Below are 18,070 nucleotides of genomic sequence, written 5' to 3'. Positions count from 1 at the left end.
CCGAGCCCATCCAGAGCTTCCTTGGTAAGGCATTCGCTGTACAAGTTGAATAGAATTGGTGATAAACAGCATCCTTGTCGAACTCCTCTTCCAATCTGCACACTTCCTGTCTCCCCTCTGTCCAGTCGTACTCTAACTTTCTGATCCATGTACAATTTGCTGATCAATCTTCTTTCACGCCAATCGATACCTGTTTCTTTTAGGATCTGCATTAATTTGGTCAAGTTTACCCGGTCAAATGCCTTCTGCCAGGCTATGAAGCAAACACACAGTTCTTCATCTATCTCCAAACTTCGTTCTGCTATAATTCTCATCATCCCAATTGCATCCCTGGTTCCTTTTCCTCTTCTAAATCCAAACTGATCTTCTCCATGTACATCCTCTATTTTCCTTTTAATTCTTCTTTTAAGTATCTTTGTTATTATCTTTGCTGTATGTGCAATAAGGATTTTTTAAAAAAGTCCTGTGTATCTCTGGAAACAGGGGCTAGCTCTGTCTACTGGACCCAACTGAGTAGGTTTTGCCTGAGGATGGGGACAGAATCCAGTCTCCGAAACGTTGGGTTTTGGAAAAGAAACAGGACTTCTTTTAAAAAACAGACAACACAATGGATAATGTCAAAAAACATAATACTTGTAGCAATTTACCATTGTCACAAACTTTTAGATCTTCTTCATGCATTATTTCGAAATTCTGGCAGTTGTTAACCTGAAACCTAATGACAAATTCGTCAGATTCTCCAGTGAATAAACTAAAATATATTCTAGCTCTCGGGTATCGTCATGTAATAAAAATTGCATTGCACACTATTAAAATGGGGACACGCGGTAGCGTAGTTAGTTGAGGCACTCTGCTACAAGCCGGAAGGTCGCGGGTTCGAGTCCCGATAGGGTCATTGGATTTTTAAATTTACCTAACCCTCCCAGCCGCACTATGGCCCTGGGGTCGACTCAGCCCCTAACACAAATGAATACCAGGAATCTTCCTGGTGGTAAAGGGCGACTAGTGGGTAAGGCTGACAACTTTACGCCATCTGTGAGTCGATTTTCTAGAAAATATGGAAGCCACGACGTCTCACAGCCCTATTGGCCTTCATGGCCTGTTACAGGGATAGTTTTACTTTTTTTTACCATTAATGGAATGAGCTTAATAAATCGATACTTCTTGGACTTATTTTCCACGAAACCTGGGTCAGAGATGGGGCAGTGTCTACTCTGAGGAAAGGAACACTCATGGTAGCTTCATAATGAACACATTTACTTTACACTTTATACAACATTCCCCGAGAAAGAGTGTGCATGAAATAATTTGAAGGCTTCGTAAGGCTGTTAGTAAAATCAAAGCTCTTATACATAGACATTTGTGCATACATAGGGTTTATACAAGTTACAAGAGGGTCCGGAATAGCTCAGTCAGTATAGCGACGGGCTATGGGCTACGGGCTGGACTTCCCGGGTTAGATTCCCGGTAGTTCAAGATTTTTCTCTTCTACACAGCATCCAGACCGAATCTGGGGCCTCATCCAATGGGTTCCGGGGGCCCTTTCCCTGGAGGTAAAGGGACAAAGGCTTGAAACTGACCAGTCACCTCAGACTAGTTCCAAGGTCAAGAATACGTGGATTTAGAAATGCACTCCCCCATACGTCTTCACCGCATAGTGCTCAATTAATTAAGCACAGGGACAACTTTACGTTAACAAAAGTCATATACATTCAATAGCTCTTCTCAGACAGATATTTAACTTTGTTACTAGGGGAAGTTTACACTGCTCGTTAATTATTGGACATTTATCTCTATGGACTAGAGTCCATCTTGAGAAGCTAATAATTTTCCAGATATTCAAGAAATTACATTTCCTAGAACACGAAGTTTTATTATCGTGTTCACTAGAGCACTAGAGTACTTGTCCCAGTACTCGACCATAAACTCATATCCTATTGGCTTAAGATCCATTTTAATATTGTCCTGCCTATTACTAGATACTCGTAGATGTATAGGATTAACATTGAAAACGGTTTGAAGTTTGTTTCAGAAATGAAGTCCCTTGTGTTGAAACTAATGCATCTGGTATTGACCTTCTTTCGCTGACTGCTCTTTCCTCTGTGTGTGATAGGTCCACTGGACTCTTCTGTTCGTTCTGGTCCATTAGGACGGCGAACTCTGATTATCCATAACGGCCGTTGCTGGTCAAGTACGATTTATTAATATTCATTATTTTTTAAATAACAAAAATAACTTTTAAGTCCACTGTGTAGAAATTTAATCCCTATACAATCGTAGCAAATTCTTCATTAATTACAATTTACCGGTACTTCAAAAGCTTAATACATTTCTTGTCAGTTGTGAAAGTCCACTGTCCAATAGGTCAGTAATCCTGTGTAGTATACATGTATTCCTTCTTTGAGATCTTGAGTATATTGCAAAATATTTTTCATCGATTGCTCAGTAACACATATTCTTACTTATAAAAAAACAAAAAGGTAATTTTCAAGTGCTGGATTAGAGATGAAGCCCCAGGCTCGACCCCAAGTTAGGTCATGTGGGATTTGTTGTGGACAAAGTAGCACAGGTGCAGGTTTTCTCTGAGTACTTCAGCATCAGCTGCCAGTTCTCATTCCGTAATTGTTCCATATTCATTAATCATCCTACATCACTGATCCTGTATAGTCTTGATACTGTGAGCATCTTTAAATAACAAACTTAAATAAGAAAGCCCCATTTCCAAAGGTCGAGGATGTGATAATGTGCTCCTTGGTCAGGGTTATCTCACTCCTTAGGAGCTGAGATATTTGAGTATGTGGCAATGGTGGATTGATAATTAGTGGAAGAAAACCTGCTCCAGTGCCATTTTGTAACACACAGTAACCGCAGGACCGAACCTGAGGCCCCGTGGTGAGAAGCCAGTGCCAGACTGACACAGTTGCCCACATAGTATAAAAGTAAAACTTCTACAAGAAGAATAAATTTTGCAGTTGTTAATGCAAGATTTATAAATGTTGAAACTAGGAACGTTTCAAGATCTGGCTACTCAGCTTGTTGGAGTTACAGACCCCAACAAGAATACCTTTATTTGTAAATTTTGTTTATTGTTACTGTAAATAATACTTTATTTTGCATTTACAGTTTTAAACAGAAATTATAATATGAAAAGCCAATAATATGTTCATCATTCAGTACCATATGAAAAAAGAATCTCAATTATATCCTGAATTAGGGTTTTATGGATCATTATCATCTGAATTTTGCCATTTTTGAGTCTGGACCTCATAAACTGAAACAGACTTTTTTCATATAATGAAGTGGGTGCACATAACAATAAGCCAAAGAACTGTAACATCGAATAATGATACAATGTTGCATCATACTGTGCATTATTACTTATCATTAAATATTAATTAAGTATCAATTTATATTTTATTATAGTCTGATTAAGTATTTAACAGATTTTGATTTCCTTGGATGTTTCCCTTTTATTTTATTTTAGTACCTAAGGGCTGTCTTAGAGTCCTTACAGTTATTCTGCAGATTCTCCTCTCATGCACACAATTATACTGATATACTTTCATGATAGTGTTGTATGCTTTGTCATTGCAACACATTATTGATTAAATTCTTTTCTTATGGTGAGAATTCTCACCATTTTCAATATCGTTTGAAGGATGGTGATCTGTTTAAAAATATTAAATCCTACAGTCCAAATAGATTAAGTGCTTTGAGGCAACTGATAAATTAATATTACGGATTTTTTACAATTAATTTTATGTAAAATCTGTATACATGATTACTGCCAATTGAATTTGTTTTATCTGTTTCATTATGAAATCTTGCAATATACTGAGTAAGCCTAATTACATACCTTCATGATAAACATTGTGTCCTATATTTACAGGAAAGCAGAAACATTCATATAAATATATGGTCATAATTAAGACTCACCATGTATAATTAGAATAATGTATTATGTGACTGAAAATACATTTGAAACAGTACAGTTATTTAATTTCAGTATGACTTTGAAATTGAAATTGTAACTTGAGATAATTAAGACAAATTAAGAACAAAATCCTGATCTTTAGTCATAGTGAATTTTCTCTTAGATATATAATTTACATAAGTGTTATATTTAACAGGGAATATGTTCCCATTTAGTGACTACATTATTTTGTAGTTCAGCTCCTACATTGACCATAACTTCGTAAAATGTGTTTTATACATATAGAGGCTGAATTTACAAAACAAATTACATTACTTATTCAAATATATATTCACCTTACCTAGGGCTTAATAATCTCAGACTAACAGAGCATAGTAATGGGTAGGAGACTGTATAAAATAGTTAAAAATGAGACTGTTGTCAACTTTGAAAAAGTTAAAGAAAGAGGAAGCAAAGGAAATACATGTAAAAATATAAATTAATAGTCTCAGGTCTTTGTTTGCATAAAGTTAAAATTATTTAAATGTTATCATCTGTAACCAGATTCATGAGATATGGTATATTTCTTTTTCTACTTCAAATTTGATTTTCTCAAAAAGTATGCAAGGGGGGCAGGTGTCAGGCTTGCCTTCTCCCTTGCTGACCCCACGGAGCAGACCGATGTTACCCAGAAATACTATGTCTCCAATGAGTTCATGATTATAACCAGGGGCGTAGGGTACATGGATGTGGTGGAAGCATTGCTTCCCTATAGAAAAGCAACCAAGAACATTTCTGGCAATTTTTCAATTTCGAAAAAATATTTCATACTTCAAAATATTAATTAATCTGAGAACATATATTACATATAATGAGAATATTGCAAGTTTTAATGTGTTAAATAAACAATTTATCAGGATAGATCAGTTATTTTCTTCAAAAATGCAGGGTACTTCAAATTGCAACACGCGCGGAAGCAGCAGGTCTTTCGCTTCCACCCTCCCCTGTGTTAACTGGCTGACCAATGTCAATATTGTCTCTAAGTGAGCTATCCGTTATGGTATGCTACTAGCTTCGTGCTTCCAGCAATGTTGCCAGATGTAAGGCATTGCAGTTCGCAGTAGAGTGCAGTAGAATAGTCTGTGACCTGGCAGTTAAGCGTGTGTATTAGTTTTCAGAAGGTGTTAGCGTCTCATTTATGCACAAGTCAGTTTAGTTATTATTCTGTATTTTTCTCGATACAGAATTTGTTTTGCTTTGCGTAATTATAACTTTATGACCAGTGTTTTTGTGATTGCTGTTAAGTTAAAAATAGAAACATGACACTTTCATGTGATAACCACTGTGTGATTGAAAAACTTCTTCAAACACCGTTCAGTTCACTCAGTTATAATGAGAAACTTAAGATAATAGAAGAAGGTGCACCTAAGCCTAATCTAACTTTACATACAAAAGTGAAATCTTGCACACGGCATTTCAATACCAGTTTATATGAGGCTATTCCATGGTTGTGTGGGTGTGATAAACTAAACAAATTATTCTGTTGGCCTTGTCTCTTGTTTTCTAAAGAAAAACACGTGTTTAACAGTGCTGGTTACAATGACATTAACAACATTTACAAATCTGGCAAAAGACATGGGCATTCAGTTAATCACATTGCTTGTCTTAAAGAAATTACACTGTTTGGTAAAAACAGAAGGATTGAATTTTCTCTAAGCAGCCAATACAAACAGTCAATTGAAAAACACAATGAAGCTGTGAAACAGAACAGGAAATTTGTAGGCCAATTAATTACAGCAGTTTGTTTTCTGGGCTCTCAGGGTTTAGCATTTCGGGGACATGATGAAAGCGTGGCATCTGTTAATAGAGGAAATTACATTGAGGTTTTAAATATGCTGGCACGTTATGATTCTGATTTACACAATCATTTAGAGTCTTCAACTGCTTTCCGTGGTTCTTCTCCTGACATCCAAAATGAACTGATACATTCTGTATCTGAATTGATGACAATGGAAATTAAAAAGGAAATTTCAAAGGCTAATTATGTTTCTTTAATTCTTGATGAGACTTCAGATGTGATGAATAAGTGTCAGTTGGCTTCAGTTCTTCGATATGTGACAGCTGATGGCAATGTTGAAGAAAGGTTTCTGCGTTTTACAGACGTGAGCTCTGACCGTTCTGCCAATTCCTTGTTTAACCATGCTCTTGAGATTTTAAATGATTTTGAATGTGGTCCCAAACTCATTGCACAGACTTATGATGGTGCTGCTGTTATGGCATCACAACATGCAGGAGTACAAGCAAAAATTCGCGAGCAGTACCCAAACGCCATTTTTGTTCATTGTTATGCGCATAGACTAAATTTAGTCTTAGCACAATCTGCTAGTTTTATTAAGGAAGTTAAGGTCTTCTTTGCTACTCTCTCTGGCTTTAGAACTTTTTTTGCCAAGTCCACAAAAAGGACTGAAGCATTGGATTCCCACCTTAGGAAAAGATTTCCTTCTATCGCACCTACTCGATGGCAGTACCATAGCCGACTTGCTGAAACTGTGCATGAATACAGAGAAGGAATTGAGAATCTTCTTGTGTCTATAATAGAGGAACCAGAAGAATGGGATGTAGAAACAATTTCTTCTGCACGCGGACTTCTCTCTCTTCTAAGGGATTTCGATTTCAATTTCATGCTGAAAATATTTTCTTCAATTTTTCCATATTCTGGCGCTCTTTTCAAAATCCTACAAACTAAGAGATCTGATATAGCTTTTTGCAATACCAAAATAGACGAATTTAAGCATCACATGCAAAGATTAAGGGGAGGATTTGACCACCTTTGGAGTGAAATGGAAAATGTCTTCGATTCAAATGGCCCAACTCGACCCAAAAGAATTCGCATTGACTCAATGAGTGGAGAAGAAAGAAAAAACTCCTATAAACGGCTGTTCTGTGAAATTATTGATGTCGTGTGTCAGAATGTCTCTGTTAGATTTTCGGAGAACGCTACGCTCCTCTTCTTGAGTCTTCTTGATGCCAGATACTTCCCCATGTATAGAACCTCATTTCCTGAAAAAGCATTTTCCTGTTTAAAAGAAAATTATGGTGCATTTTTTGACTTTGTTGCCTTAAAGAGTGAACTTTTAGTAATGTTTTCGGACCCAGATATGGCAAAAGATAGTGTGTATGACTTACATCAATATATGTATGCTCTTCAGTTATCATGCGTTTTCCCGCAAATCTTCAAATTATGTGAGCTAGTATTAACAATACCAGCGACAAGTGCTGCAGATGAACGCTCATTTTCAGCTCTGAAGAGATTAAAAAACTACTTAAGAAATTCGCAGAACCAGGATAGGTTGTCATCACTGGCTTTGATGAACATTGAAAAGTCCTTCCTAAACAAACTGCAGTCCAAACCGAGCTTTCTAGATGAGGTTATTGATCTGTTTGCCAAGAAAAACAGAAGAATCGAGCTGAATTATAAACAATAAAGTAAGCATTAATTATATTCCAGGTTCACAACCCTGTCATTTGATGACTATAAAATTGTGTTGATAATTATGTGTTATTTTAATATATTAGCTTAAATATACAATACATATTAAACTATTAGCTGTTTTCTTTTAAATAGAAGATAGAAACTATAGGGTATGTAGAAAAAATGTATATACACGTATATAAAGTTGCTTCCCTGCTTTCGGTATTCATGCTACGCCACTGATTATAATCCACATACACTATTCAAACTTCAAATCTCCTTGAGTACCATAGTTGATTATTCTCTGAAATCTGGTCATTTCCATCTGCTGATTGAAGTATAGTCTTCCTCTTTACCAATGTTATCATACTAAGTTCAGGTTAGGGCTGCACCAGAGCTCAAGTGGTTAGTTGCTGGCTTCCCACCGCAGCGGCCCGGGTTCGATCTCGGGTCTGGTCAAGTGGGATTTGTGGTGGACAAAGTGGCGCTGGGGCAGGTTTTCTCCAAGTACTTCGGTTTCCCCTGCCAATCTTCATTCCACCAATTTCTCCACAATCACCCTCACCTATCATCTGGGGCTGGTATAGTAGGCCAGAAGTGGCCGCAGTACAAGGGACTTAGTCCCACCCCACTAGCAATAAATAAAGTTGAAGTTCGATAGTCGATATAGTTGGAGGCCATGAGCTGGATGGCAGGAATTCGATTCCTGGTAGGTGCAAGGGGTTTTTCTCCTGTCCACAGCATCCAGACCAGCTCTGGGCCCACCCAACCTCCTATTCAGTGGGTACTGTGGGTTCTTTCCTCTGGTAGACATGTAGCTGACTACCCACCTCCATCTAGTGTCAAGATCAAAAGTGGTGGAGCAATAACTCCACTCCCCTATACATCTTCATGGCATGGTGTCTAATTAATTAAGCACAGGAACAACTTTACCTTAACGTTTTGTCAGAATGAGTTGATGAAGCAGCAAAACAACCAACCCTTATTCCAAAATTCTCCTCAGTCGGTCTCGTCATATCATTTGCAAATTTTTGCAAAGCCAACAATATGTATTTCCTTAAAATATGTCATGGCTGCATTTCCCTTCTATTAGCCATTCACATAACTCTGAACATCTGTTATTGTAAAGCACCTTTAAACCAACTTCATCATTCTGTATTATATAATCCATTTTATACATATCGCGTGTCAAAATTGTTAGTGGTATCACCTGGAATCATGATATAATGACTGTACATTTGTAGCTAATGTGTGTTCACATAATTGATCTTGCAATTGACTGCATATTTTGTAATTCATATTATGTAATTCACCCTGACAGAATTGTTATTACTTGTTTATGAATGAAGGTAATGGCTGGAATTGACACTCTTCCTTTTGAATGCTAGACTACTCTGTCTGACAAAGTATTTCAAAGCAACTGGATTTGATACACACTATCACTACTAATCTTAAAAAATAATTCAATTCAATCCAGTTCTTTAAATTCTTGTTTATTAACATGCAAATTTAACGGCCCTTAGGCCAATTACAAAGTTAGCACAAGTACTTAGAAAGAAACAACAAAAATCTTGCAAACAAAATATGAAATAAGACACTTTATAATAATAATTCAATTCAGTTAAATTCTTTATTATTCATGTGCTGAGCCAGCAGTCGTAAGGCCAATTACAGACACAGCACAGTGTAGATACAAGTAGTTACATACTGGACAAACACAACATAAGGTCAAAAACCAATTAAAGGTAAACATTGGAGGAAAAATAAATTAATCCATATAATTAAACAAACAAACAGACAACAACAATAATAATAATAATAATAATAATAATAATAATAATAATAATAATAATAAAACTCCATCAAAAATCAGAGCTGTCATTAATATGTCAGAAAAGTAAAATGTGTCAGTTGGCAGTGTGACAACAAGCCAGCATAAGACCAGATTCCTGAAATGTCACATATATGAAATATATCTCACACAATGAACAAACTCCAGCATAACATTATTAATATAATTAGTTATTCTTATGAGCTGCAAATGAGTCAGAATTTTATATAATTTAATCAGAAAATGTTTCATTCTGTTCATTTAATTTTTATTTGTTTTTATAATCTCAGAATTATTCTGCAATCTGAGACACTAATTTTTAAGAACATCACTTTCAAACATCAGTATAAATGTATGCATGTTATTGTAATAAGTTGTTTCCTGTTTCTAATACACATACACTTATTAAAATATTGTTAGATTTTATGATAATTTAATTGCAGTATTATTTGCTTGAATACTCTTACTGTTCTTTTAGTTTAGTATTGAATCAAGCTGTATATAAAAAGCTTTAAATTCTTTGTTTCTTTGCATGCATCTTGCAGTGTATTTTTTTTCTTGGTCACACCTTAAATGTTCTGTAGCTGCACATAATTGTTTTGGACATGTGTATGTCATGTAAGTAGATATAAGAATTCTAGTAATGAGTGTTGACAAAGAATATTGTATAACCTTCGCTTCCATTTTCATATATCAAATATGTCTTTTATTGTTAAGTATTTTTTCTCAATATATACCTGCTGCCAATTATCACAGGTTTCTTTACAATCCTCTGCTATATTTGAACAGTATGCCCACAACATTGATGTTACTCAGTTTCCAGCAGTAAGTTCTCGTGATGTCCATATAGCACCAGGAGTTATACTACAGTAATTCTTAATTATGTAATTAACTGTACTGTTGACATTTTTAAATGTTAGACTTGTGTGAGTTTACAAAATTGTACATTTAGGATTACAAACCCATATTGTTGTAAAAGTAATGCGTATAATGTTATGTCTGTATGAAAGCACAGTACCTTAGATATTCCAGGAATAAGGCTTCATATATTCACACACCTCAGCATTAGATGGATGGTAGCAGTTAATATCATGTTCTGACTGCTAACTCCTCCCAGTGGAATTACTTATGAAATTGCTAGTGAAGTGCCTCTAGAGGTATTCTGACAGTGGGCATACAGAATGCAGTGAACTTAATTTGGGGATAAAAACTATGTGTCAAACAATTTACCAACTTCTGAACTGTCATATTTAAAATTTCATATTATGATATATAAAAACTGTAACTCAAATTGGAGAGAAGAAACTGTTGCAGACTGAACAGAGGACACCCAAAGAACCGTATTCCATAAGCCTTACTCCTTCAAATATGAGCAGCAGCCGTAACCTTAGGATCCTTTGGAATATTGTGTTTTTGAACCTTATCCTTTGTCTCTTATTGTAAATTGGTTTACAGCTAATAAGTTGGCCTGAAATATCACTAAAAGTAATATTATTAGATTTGCTCTAAAACAGTCTTATAACTCTCTGGCAGTTGCTAGTGGGAATTTGTTTATGAATGAAGTTCCTGTGATAAAATTTTTGGGTCTGCAAATTGATAAGAATTTGGATTGGAAGAGTCATGTAGATTAAGAAGAGCAGACGATGGGCAAAATCCAGAAAGCCAGTAATTACACATGTTATACACCATCATCAGAATCCTTTGGAATCTTGAGTAGCACCTGGTCATGATCTAAGTGCTGATTTCCAGGACTAAGACTTCATTCTAATTTCAGTGTCATTCAACACATTATCATCACCAAAGGATAAAAACAAAATTAATATTTGTAATAAAGGAATTAAATTCTACATTAAACAAGATACTGACATTTCATTATGGTGAACAGATGAATCGTCGTCTCTTTCTCATTGTGCTCTTAATCACAATGGTAGTGATTTGTATTACATCACCCCCTCCTTCACCCCTTCTTCTTCTTCATAATAATAATAATAACAATAATAATATATTCATTTCATCTCTTTCCTAGATTTTCCTTGGTTATCCGAATAATTTCTGTTCATACTGTAGACTTTGTTTCATAGTTTGTCTCCAGGACTAAACTCCCTAGCCGATATTTGAAAGAATATACTTCCTATCACTGAAAATGATGGTAAATTAGAAAGTATGAGTAATTTCTTACAAGCTAATTCAATTGTTTTGAAATGTGTAAACAGAAATATGACTATGTTTCTTAATAGAGTTCAGTTTAGAAAAATAAACTTCATATAGAAGATTGGTCTGTGCCTCAAGTCAGTAAGCTTGCTTGACACTCTATTTATAAATTTCTCTAAGTACAAAATGAAATATGGAAGAAACCTGTGATATTTGACAAAATGATTAAAATATGTTCCGGTGCTTACGAGTAATCATTTTGACGTCACTGACACCAGCCCTGCAAAAAATTCATTGCCAAAGTGTCTGATTTGGTGGAACCTGTGACAGCATCCTTAAAATGTACTTATTGTGTGTAATGTGTTAGACGGGGGCACGCGGTATCATAGTTGGTTGAGGCACAATGCTACAAGTCGGACGGTCGTGGGTTCAAGTCCCGTTGAGGTCATTGGATTTTTTTCAATTGATCTAATCCTTCCAGCCACACTTTGAGCCGATTGTCTAGATAATGTGGGACCCTCAACGTCTTACAACCCTATGGGCCTTCACGGCCTGTTACAGGGATAGCTTTACTTTTTTTTAATAATGTGTTAAACAAATTTCTTATTATGTCCCATTTTTTTGAAGAATTTAGACTTTTCCTATTTGTTCTGACTGCTTGATAATTTTTCAGTCTCTACAACATCCTCTCTCATATTGCTTCATATGTGCTTCCATTCCATTTTCCTTGAAACATAACTGAGATAGGATATATCTCTGCATTCAGGAAAAGTTGGTAAGCACCTACTATATAAGATAAAGACATTCCACCATTGAGAATATCAGTCTTTTGCATTATTCATAACAAAGCATTCAAACGTTACTGGAAGCGAAGACCAGTTTAGATACTTGAGACGAATTAAGTGTGATTACAGCACCATCAAGTCCTGTGCACAACCGCCGACTGCTCTCAGCACGAAACATGCGAATGAGCTCTGTGGAACTGCCTGATGACAATGAGAAGTCGCTGTCGTCTGCTAGTACGTCGCCCTGTCCTTCGCCAGTAAGTACACAACCTCAAGCAATTTCAAACATTTCTCAGTACTTCCTTCAACCCAATGTTTCAGTTTATTTGTGTTTCAGGATACTGATCATTAGGTAACTAATTACATGCAACATAGTCCTTTTTAAGAAGCTGATATTGTGGCTGTTTAGTCAGTCAGCTGATCAAGAAATTCCTTATGTTTCATACACCCTTTATATTTATTTCCATACTTAAAATAGCCCACCACTGGACTGTATCATGACCCAGTTAAGTGCAGTACCTCACACTGTTTCTATAAGATCAATTTTAGTATTATCCTCTCACCTACACCTAGGTCCTCCCTATATGTTTCCTGATGAAGTACTTCATCTTTTCTTCATTTCTTATATCACATATTAGTCCCACATATTTCATCTATCTCATTCTCTTCATTTGATCTTTCTAAGAAAATTTTATGAACAGTTGATAACAACTGCTACTATATCTAATGTATTAATTGTCTGCATCAAAATAAATGTCTAAATATGTACACTGAGTTCCCTGTTTCCAATGAGTTGAAAAATCAGTCACTCCTAGAAATGTTTATCATATTATAACGACTCTCTATTTTAAATTCCTCAACAAATCGTCTAATACACGTTTACTGCTGCATATTCATAAAATTGCCTGTATCATTCTCATAATTTTTGCATTATAGTCACATGGTCAGCAAACAGGGAATTTCCCATGCCATTTATTAAGAGGCCTGATGAATTTCCACTTACTTTAATCATACATATCCCTGTCCCCTATCACCATACACAAGGATCTATTTAATTCAAAAAGAAACATTAGCTGAATCATCATTCTTTGTTTTCAGAAACCGCATCGGTTGTTACCAACCAATTTATACGTAGTGCTATATAACTTCAAATCAAGGCATCCAGATGAATTAGATCTAAAGTAAGTATGAATTCTTTCATGTTTCCAGGTCATACTCAATAATTAAAACAAGCACTCTTCATTTGGTTCATACAGTGAAAATGGTCACTATATTTTCCATTTATACCAAAGACGTATATCGTTCAAAAGAGTTTAAATTGTTTCATTTTCTAAGAATAATGAGTGTCTTCTGCTGCAGTGTCATTATATTTTAGTGTGTTCTTAAATAGTCTGAATTTCTACAAGTCTTCAATTTTCTCAGTTGTCTTAACCCCACATGCTAAGCTAGTGAGCATTACAAATATGTTACTTTTCAGGGCTGGATACAAAGTAACAGTTATTGACACATCTGATCAAGATTGGTGGAAGGGAAAATGTCTGGGTCGTATTGGCTATTTCCCTTCCAAATATGTTATTAAGTTGCAGCCTGGCGAGAGACCACTGCAAGTAACTCATAACTTGCAGGTCTCAGATGGTGATAATGGCCTCATGTTGTTGAGAGATCAGGTCAGTCTAGTGAAGACTACTTTAAGTGTATGTAGAACTGATTCCTTACTTGAATAGTTAACTGTTTTTGGAAAAGTAAAATAATCAAGTTAAAAATGTAAGTCTATAAATAATTAGGTTGTCAACACAACTTCTTAACATTTGTAAGATTTGAGGTTTTCATGGCGGAACTATGAAGAAAACAGTCTTCTGGGATGTGGCACCGTGTAGGTGTGGTGTTAACCGACGTTTCGAAGGAACGTATCACCTCCATCTTCAGGGTAGAAGGAAAAATAAGAAAATCTGCAAGTGAAGAGACAGCTTGCAACTGTTCTCACTATCGCTTCGCTTGCAGATTTTCTTATTTTTCTTTCTACTCTGAAGATGGAGGTGATACGTTCCTCCAAAACGTTGGTTAACACCACACCTACACGGTGCCACATCCCAGAAGACCGCTTTCTTCTTAACATTTGTTTTCACATAAACCCTGTGTGAATTGTGAAGACTTCATGGTCTCAAGAAAGATACCTCCATAATGGAAGGTACTCCCTTCTAAACCAGTAACCGGTCTAAGTGCTGGGGAAACCCACACCCTCAATACGGAATGTGGAATACTCCCTTCTAAGATTTAATGTGGTGCAGTCTGGAAGAATTTTACGAATGTTTCAAAAATCTTGAATCTGATGATGGAGGTAGTGCATTCCTCAGAAATGTCAGTGCAATTATATCATACTACACATCCCAGTGGTTAATATTCTTCATAGTTTTTGCTATGGAAACCTCAAATTAAACATATACTATTAAGAATTCCATGAAAATTTAGTTACTTTTGAAGGAAGGAACCCTCTAAATGGTTTTGAATGTGATGGACACTAGGGCAAACTAAACACTGTGTATTCAGAGAAATCATACACTACTATTTTTCCCAGTGAATATTAAAAGAAACTCATGATATGTGCATTTAAGACTATTTGCAGTTCATGAATATGCAAAATGATAGTAACGTAATTTTTGTTTCAGATTGTGATACAAGTGGGAGAGGAGTTGGATGGCATGGTGATGATTCGCAGTGGTGACAGTCGGCAGGGAGTATGTCCTCTCAAATTCCTTCAAGAAGTGTGACATAAAACCTTGACTTCAGCTGCTATCTTCCATTACGGTACCCATAGACGCAATCTGCCGCAGGTTCCTTCCAATAGTGTGCTACTTCAAGGTTTTGTACCATGTAGCAACAGCATTCCTTTCAATAACATAAATAACAATTCTGTTAAAGATCCACAAGTGAAAGCTTCGTATGTTCAATCACCAACGCATCATTTCTACAATGAAACTTTTCCAAATATCAAGAATGGTATACATGATGGTGCTCAATCTTTCAAATCAAATACACCAGGAAATGTGAACGTAAACAGTAATCTCATGGAGTGTGGTGAGCTTTACAGCAAGATTTCTTTAAAAAGAGAATATAGTTTAGCAACAGACATGGATTATATTTCATGCAATGGAAGAGTGTCAGAAAATAAAAGCTTGATACAATGTGTAAAATCAAAGGATTTCCATTTATACAACCGGATTTCTACAGAGAAAATTTATGACCATAAAAATCACTCTTTCAAGAGACCTCCTGGCAAAGTCTGTGGTTCACTTAGGGATAATTTCATAAACAATAATACTACAACTCTTATGACCTCAAACAAAGGTGAAATTTCTAGCAACATCAACGGCGTTTCAGGGATCAAAAGAAACTGTGGCAGAATTTTACCAATTCCTTCATCTTCTGCACGTCCTTTATCAATTAAATTACCATTTCATACATCAAAAACTGATGAAAATAGAAACAATTCTCCATTGAAAGGTATGAAAATAGCACATTCACAAGCACGTCCCCTGTCAATTGTTTTACCATCAGCAAGATATAATATTAACCATTCCTTAAAGACCATACTTCCAATGGACAAGAGTTCTCATTCATCCAAATTCATTCCCTCACCGAAGATTCATCCATCAAGCAATTCGTATCAAAGACTGAGATACTCAACAGATGAAAATGTGCATCTAATAAGAAATCAAAATGACGAATTGAATAACAACTCAAATTTAACATCATTTGTTAATGATAAGTTCAACTCCATGTCAGTGGCTTCTTCCTCCACTCCAAATTCTGATTGTGACAGAGAAAATAATAACATTCGTTCTAATAGTAATGCTTCACTTGTTAATAAATTGAAACCTGGGCCCATGTCACTAATTGAGAAACCCTTGCTGTTGCAGTCAGGTTTTAACAGTAGTAACTTAGTAAATGGTCAGAAACGCGCTTACCCTAACACAATGTTATGCACAGGACAAAACAGTGAGCAAATTAATCCGAATTACCCTAATGGCACAAATACCACCATGTCAGATTGTACTGTTAGCACTACCATTATGCCATCCACCCATTCATCAACTGCTACAAGTCCATCATCGTCTGTTGTAAATTCGTTGCCAGAACAACCGTCCGTATTGTTAGTTGTATATCCTATGCCATTTGTACGCGAATCTAACAAGTTGTTAATGGAACAACAGCAGTGTAATGCTGGAAACAACGAAGAGAAAGTCAGCTCTATTTGTCACCAGCAGCCAAAGGAATCATCAAGATGTGGGATTCAGTAACTGTTTACGTTGGTATATACTTTATTATAACCATCAGTGGATAACAATTTTGTTCTTACTACTTCTCACTCATTGCTTAAAATTTGTTCATATTCATTTTCTTCAGTAATAGTATCTGATAAGAAGAAGTATATGCTAACTAAATTACTTAAGTTAGATTTGTAAGCATTCTGAAAAAGAAATATGATATTTTATAGTGAGAATAAACCTTAATGTTCTGTGTGTCAGATGTAAGCATAAAGCTTAGGTAGAAGGTTACAACAAATGATCTGAGCTTACAGTTTTCACAAATTCATATGCATTCCATTTGTTTATTACTGATTGATGGTAGCAAATAACATAACAAATAATGAAATAACCAAGTAGTTAAAAGTTTGCTTATTCATCACTATACAGTTCAGTATGATAATTTGTACTGTTATTTTCCTGATACTAAAAATTTGAATATTTAAATGTAGAGAACTGCATTTCTTCATCCACCATACTTACAAGAAACACTTCTCATGTTTATATACATGAATTCAGAATGCAATAGGACATGCTTTTGGTTATGTATATAACTGATCAAAAATTTAATTTATAAAATTGCTCAATGTCATGTCACTTAATGAACTTATATTTGGAAACATCCAGTATGCTGTTGCCTTCTAAATTCACAGCTGTACTTCATTTATAAGATGTTCACTAATGCACATTGGAGGGAAAATGTAATTTTCTATGCAACTTTTATTAGATTTGTATACATAAAATAAATGAACACAAGTGATTCCAGATACCCATAATGCAATGCACTTATGCTTTATGCTTTTTGTACCAACTGTGGTCCAGTTTGATATTTCCATAATTTACACAAGGAACATTCTCCAGGAAATACAAAAATTATAATATGTTTGTAATCTGTCTATGGAAGATATTAATTCCTTGAGAAATGTATTTTGCATTCCATGTTTCTTGGAAAACTGACACCTTCAAACTTTGGACATTAGATCTTCTACCACCAGTCCAACAGAACAAATAAATACAGGGATTCAGAATGTTCAGAATTTAAAAAATAAAATGTACATCAGTGATGTGTATGTACACCATATTCAAGAGTTCACAAGACAATCAATTTGTGTATAATATGAAATGTTTTATCCAGTCACATTTTATTAAGATGGCTCTGCTTTAAATTCATCTGAAATATATTAAATTCTCTTAATTTTGCAATTGATGTGATTGTACAGGTAAATAAATGTTGTACCTGTTAACATAATTTTCCATGTTTCTTCAAATTTATTGCATACATACCTGAAACTTCTTCATATTTTTAATACATTATTGGCACTTATAACCATTTATTATAATGCTGAACTGTGATATAAAATGGCTACTTTCTTTAATGTTGACAGTTTTAAAATTCTTAAAATTTTCAACATACAATAAATTTTTAATTAATGTGGTGTTAAATGGTTCCTGTGTTATTAATTGGCTTGCATCTATGCCTTTTACAATATTAAAGAAGTTTCTACAATAATCAAAAGCATTAAAAATTTTTATATAATCTTAACAGAAGAAGATATTTCATCCTTGGGTGTGCTTGTGGTCTGAAACATCAGTTAGCATGGGATATGTGAGTCC

General features: G+C 35.2%; 1 protein-coding gene and 1 long non-coding RNA gene across 3 annotated transcripts in view; one reads left to right on the top strand and one right to left on the bottom strand.

The window, feature by feature from the left end:
* The window catches only part of LOC111874632, a 627,779-nt gene extending 612,845 nt beyond the window's left edge, over positions 1-14,934 (top strand). For both annotated transcript variants that reach the window (XM_033755536.1, XM_033755537.1), the window contains 5 exons: positions 2,114-2,191; positions 12,282-12,409; positions 13,251-13,333; positions 13,630-13,819; positions 14,819-14,934. In XM_033755536.1, the coding sequence (XP_033611427.1) occupies positions 2,114-2,191; positions 12,282-12,409; positions 13,251-13,333; positions 13,630-13,819; positions 14,819-14,920 (581 nt within the window). In that variant the 3' untranslated portion in view covers positions 14,921-14,934. The remainder of the gene's footprint in view (positions 1-2,113; positions 2,192-12,281; positions 12,410-13,250; positions 13,334-13,629; positions 13,820-14,818) is intronic.
* Positions 5,596-7,278, bottom strand: LOC117283115. The gene is made up of 2 exons (XR_004514130.1): positions 7,100-7,278; positions 5,596-6,973 (listed from the first exon to the last, which is right to left on the bottom strand). It is a non-coding gene; the product is annotated as an uncharacterized LOC117283115 (long non-coding RNA).
* Positions 14,935-18,070: the final 3,136 nt, after the last annotated feature.

Source organism: Cryptotermes secundus, unplaced genomic scaffold (genome assembly GCF_002891405.2).
Source record: "Cryptotermes secundus unplaced genomic scaffold, Csec_1.0 scaffold20, whole genome shotgun sequence".
Taxonomy (NCBI): domain Eukaryota; kingdom Metazoa; phylum Arthropoda; class Insecta; order Blattodea; family Kalotermitidae; genus Cryptotermes; species Cryptotermes secundus.
The sequence above is the reverse complement of the archived record's forward strand: the minus strand, read 5'-3'. Positions and strand labels throughout refer to the sequence as shown.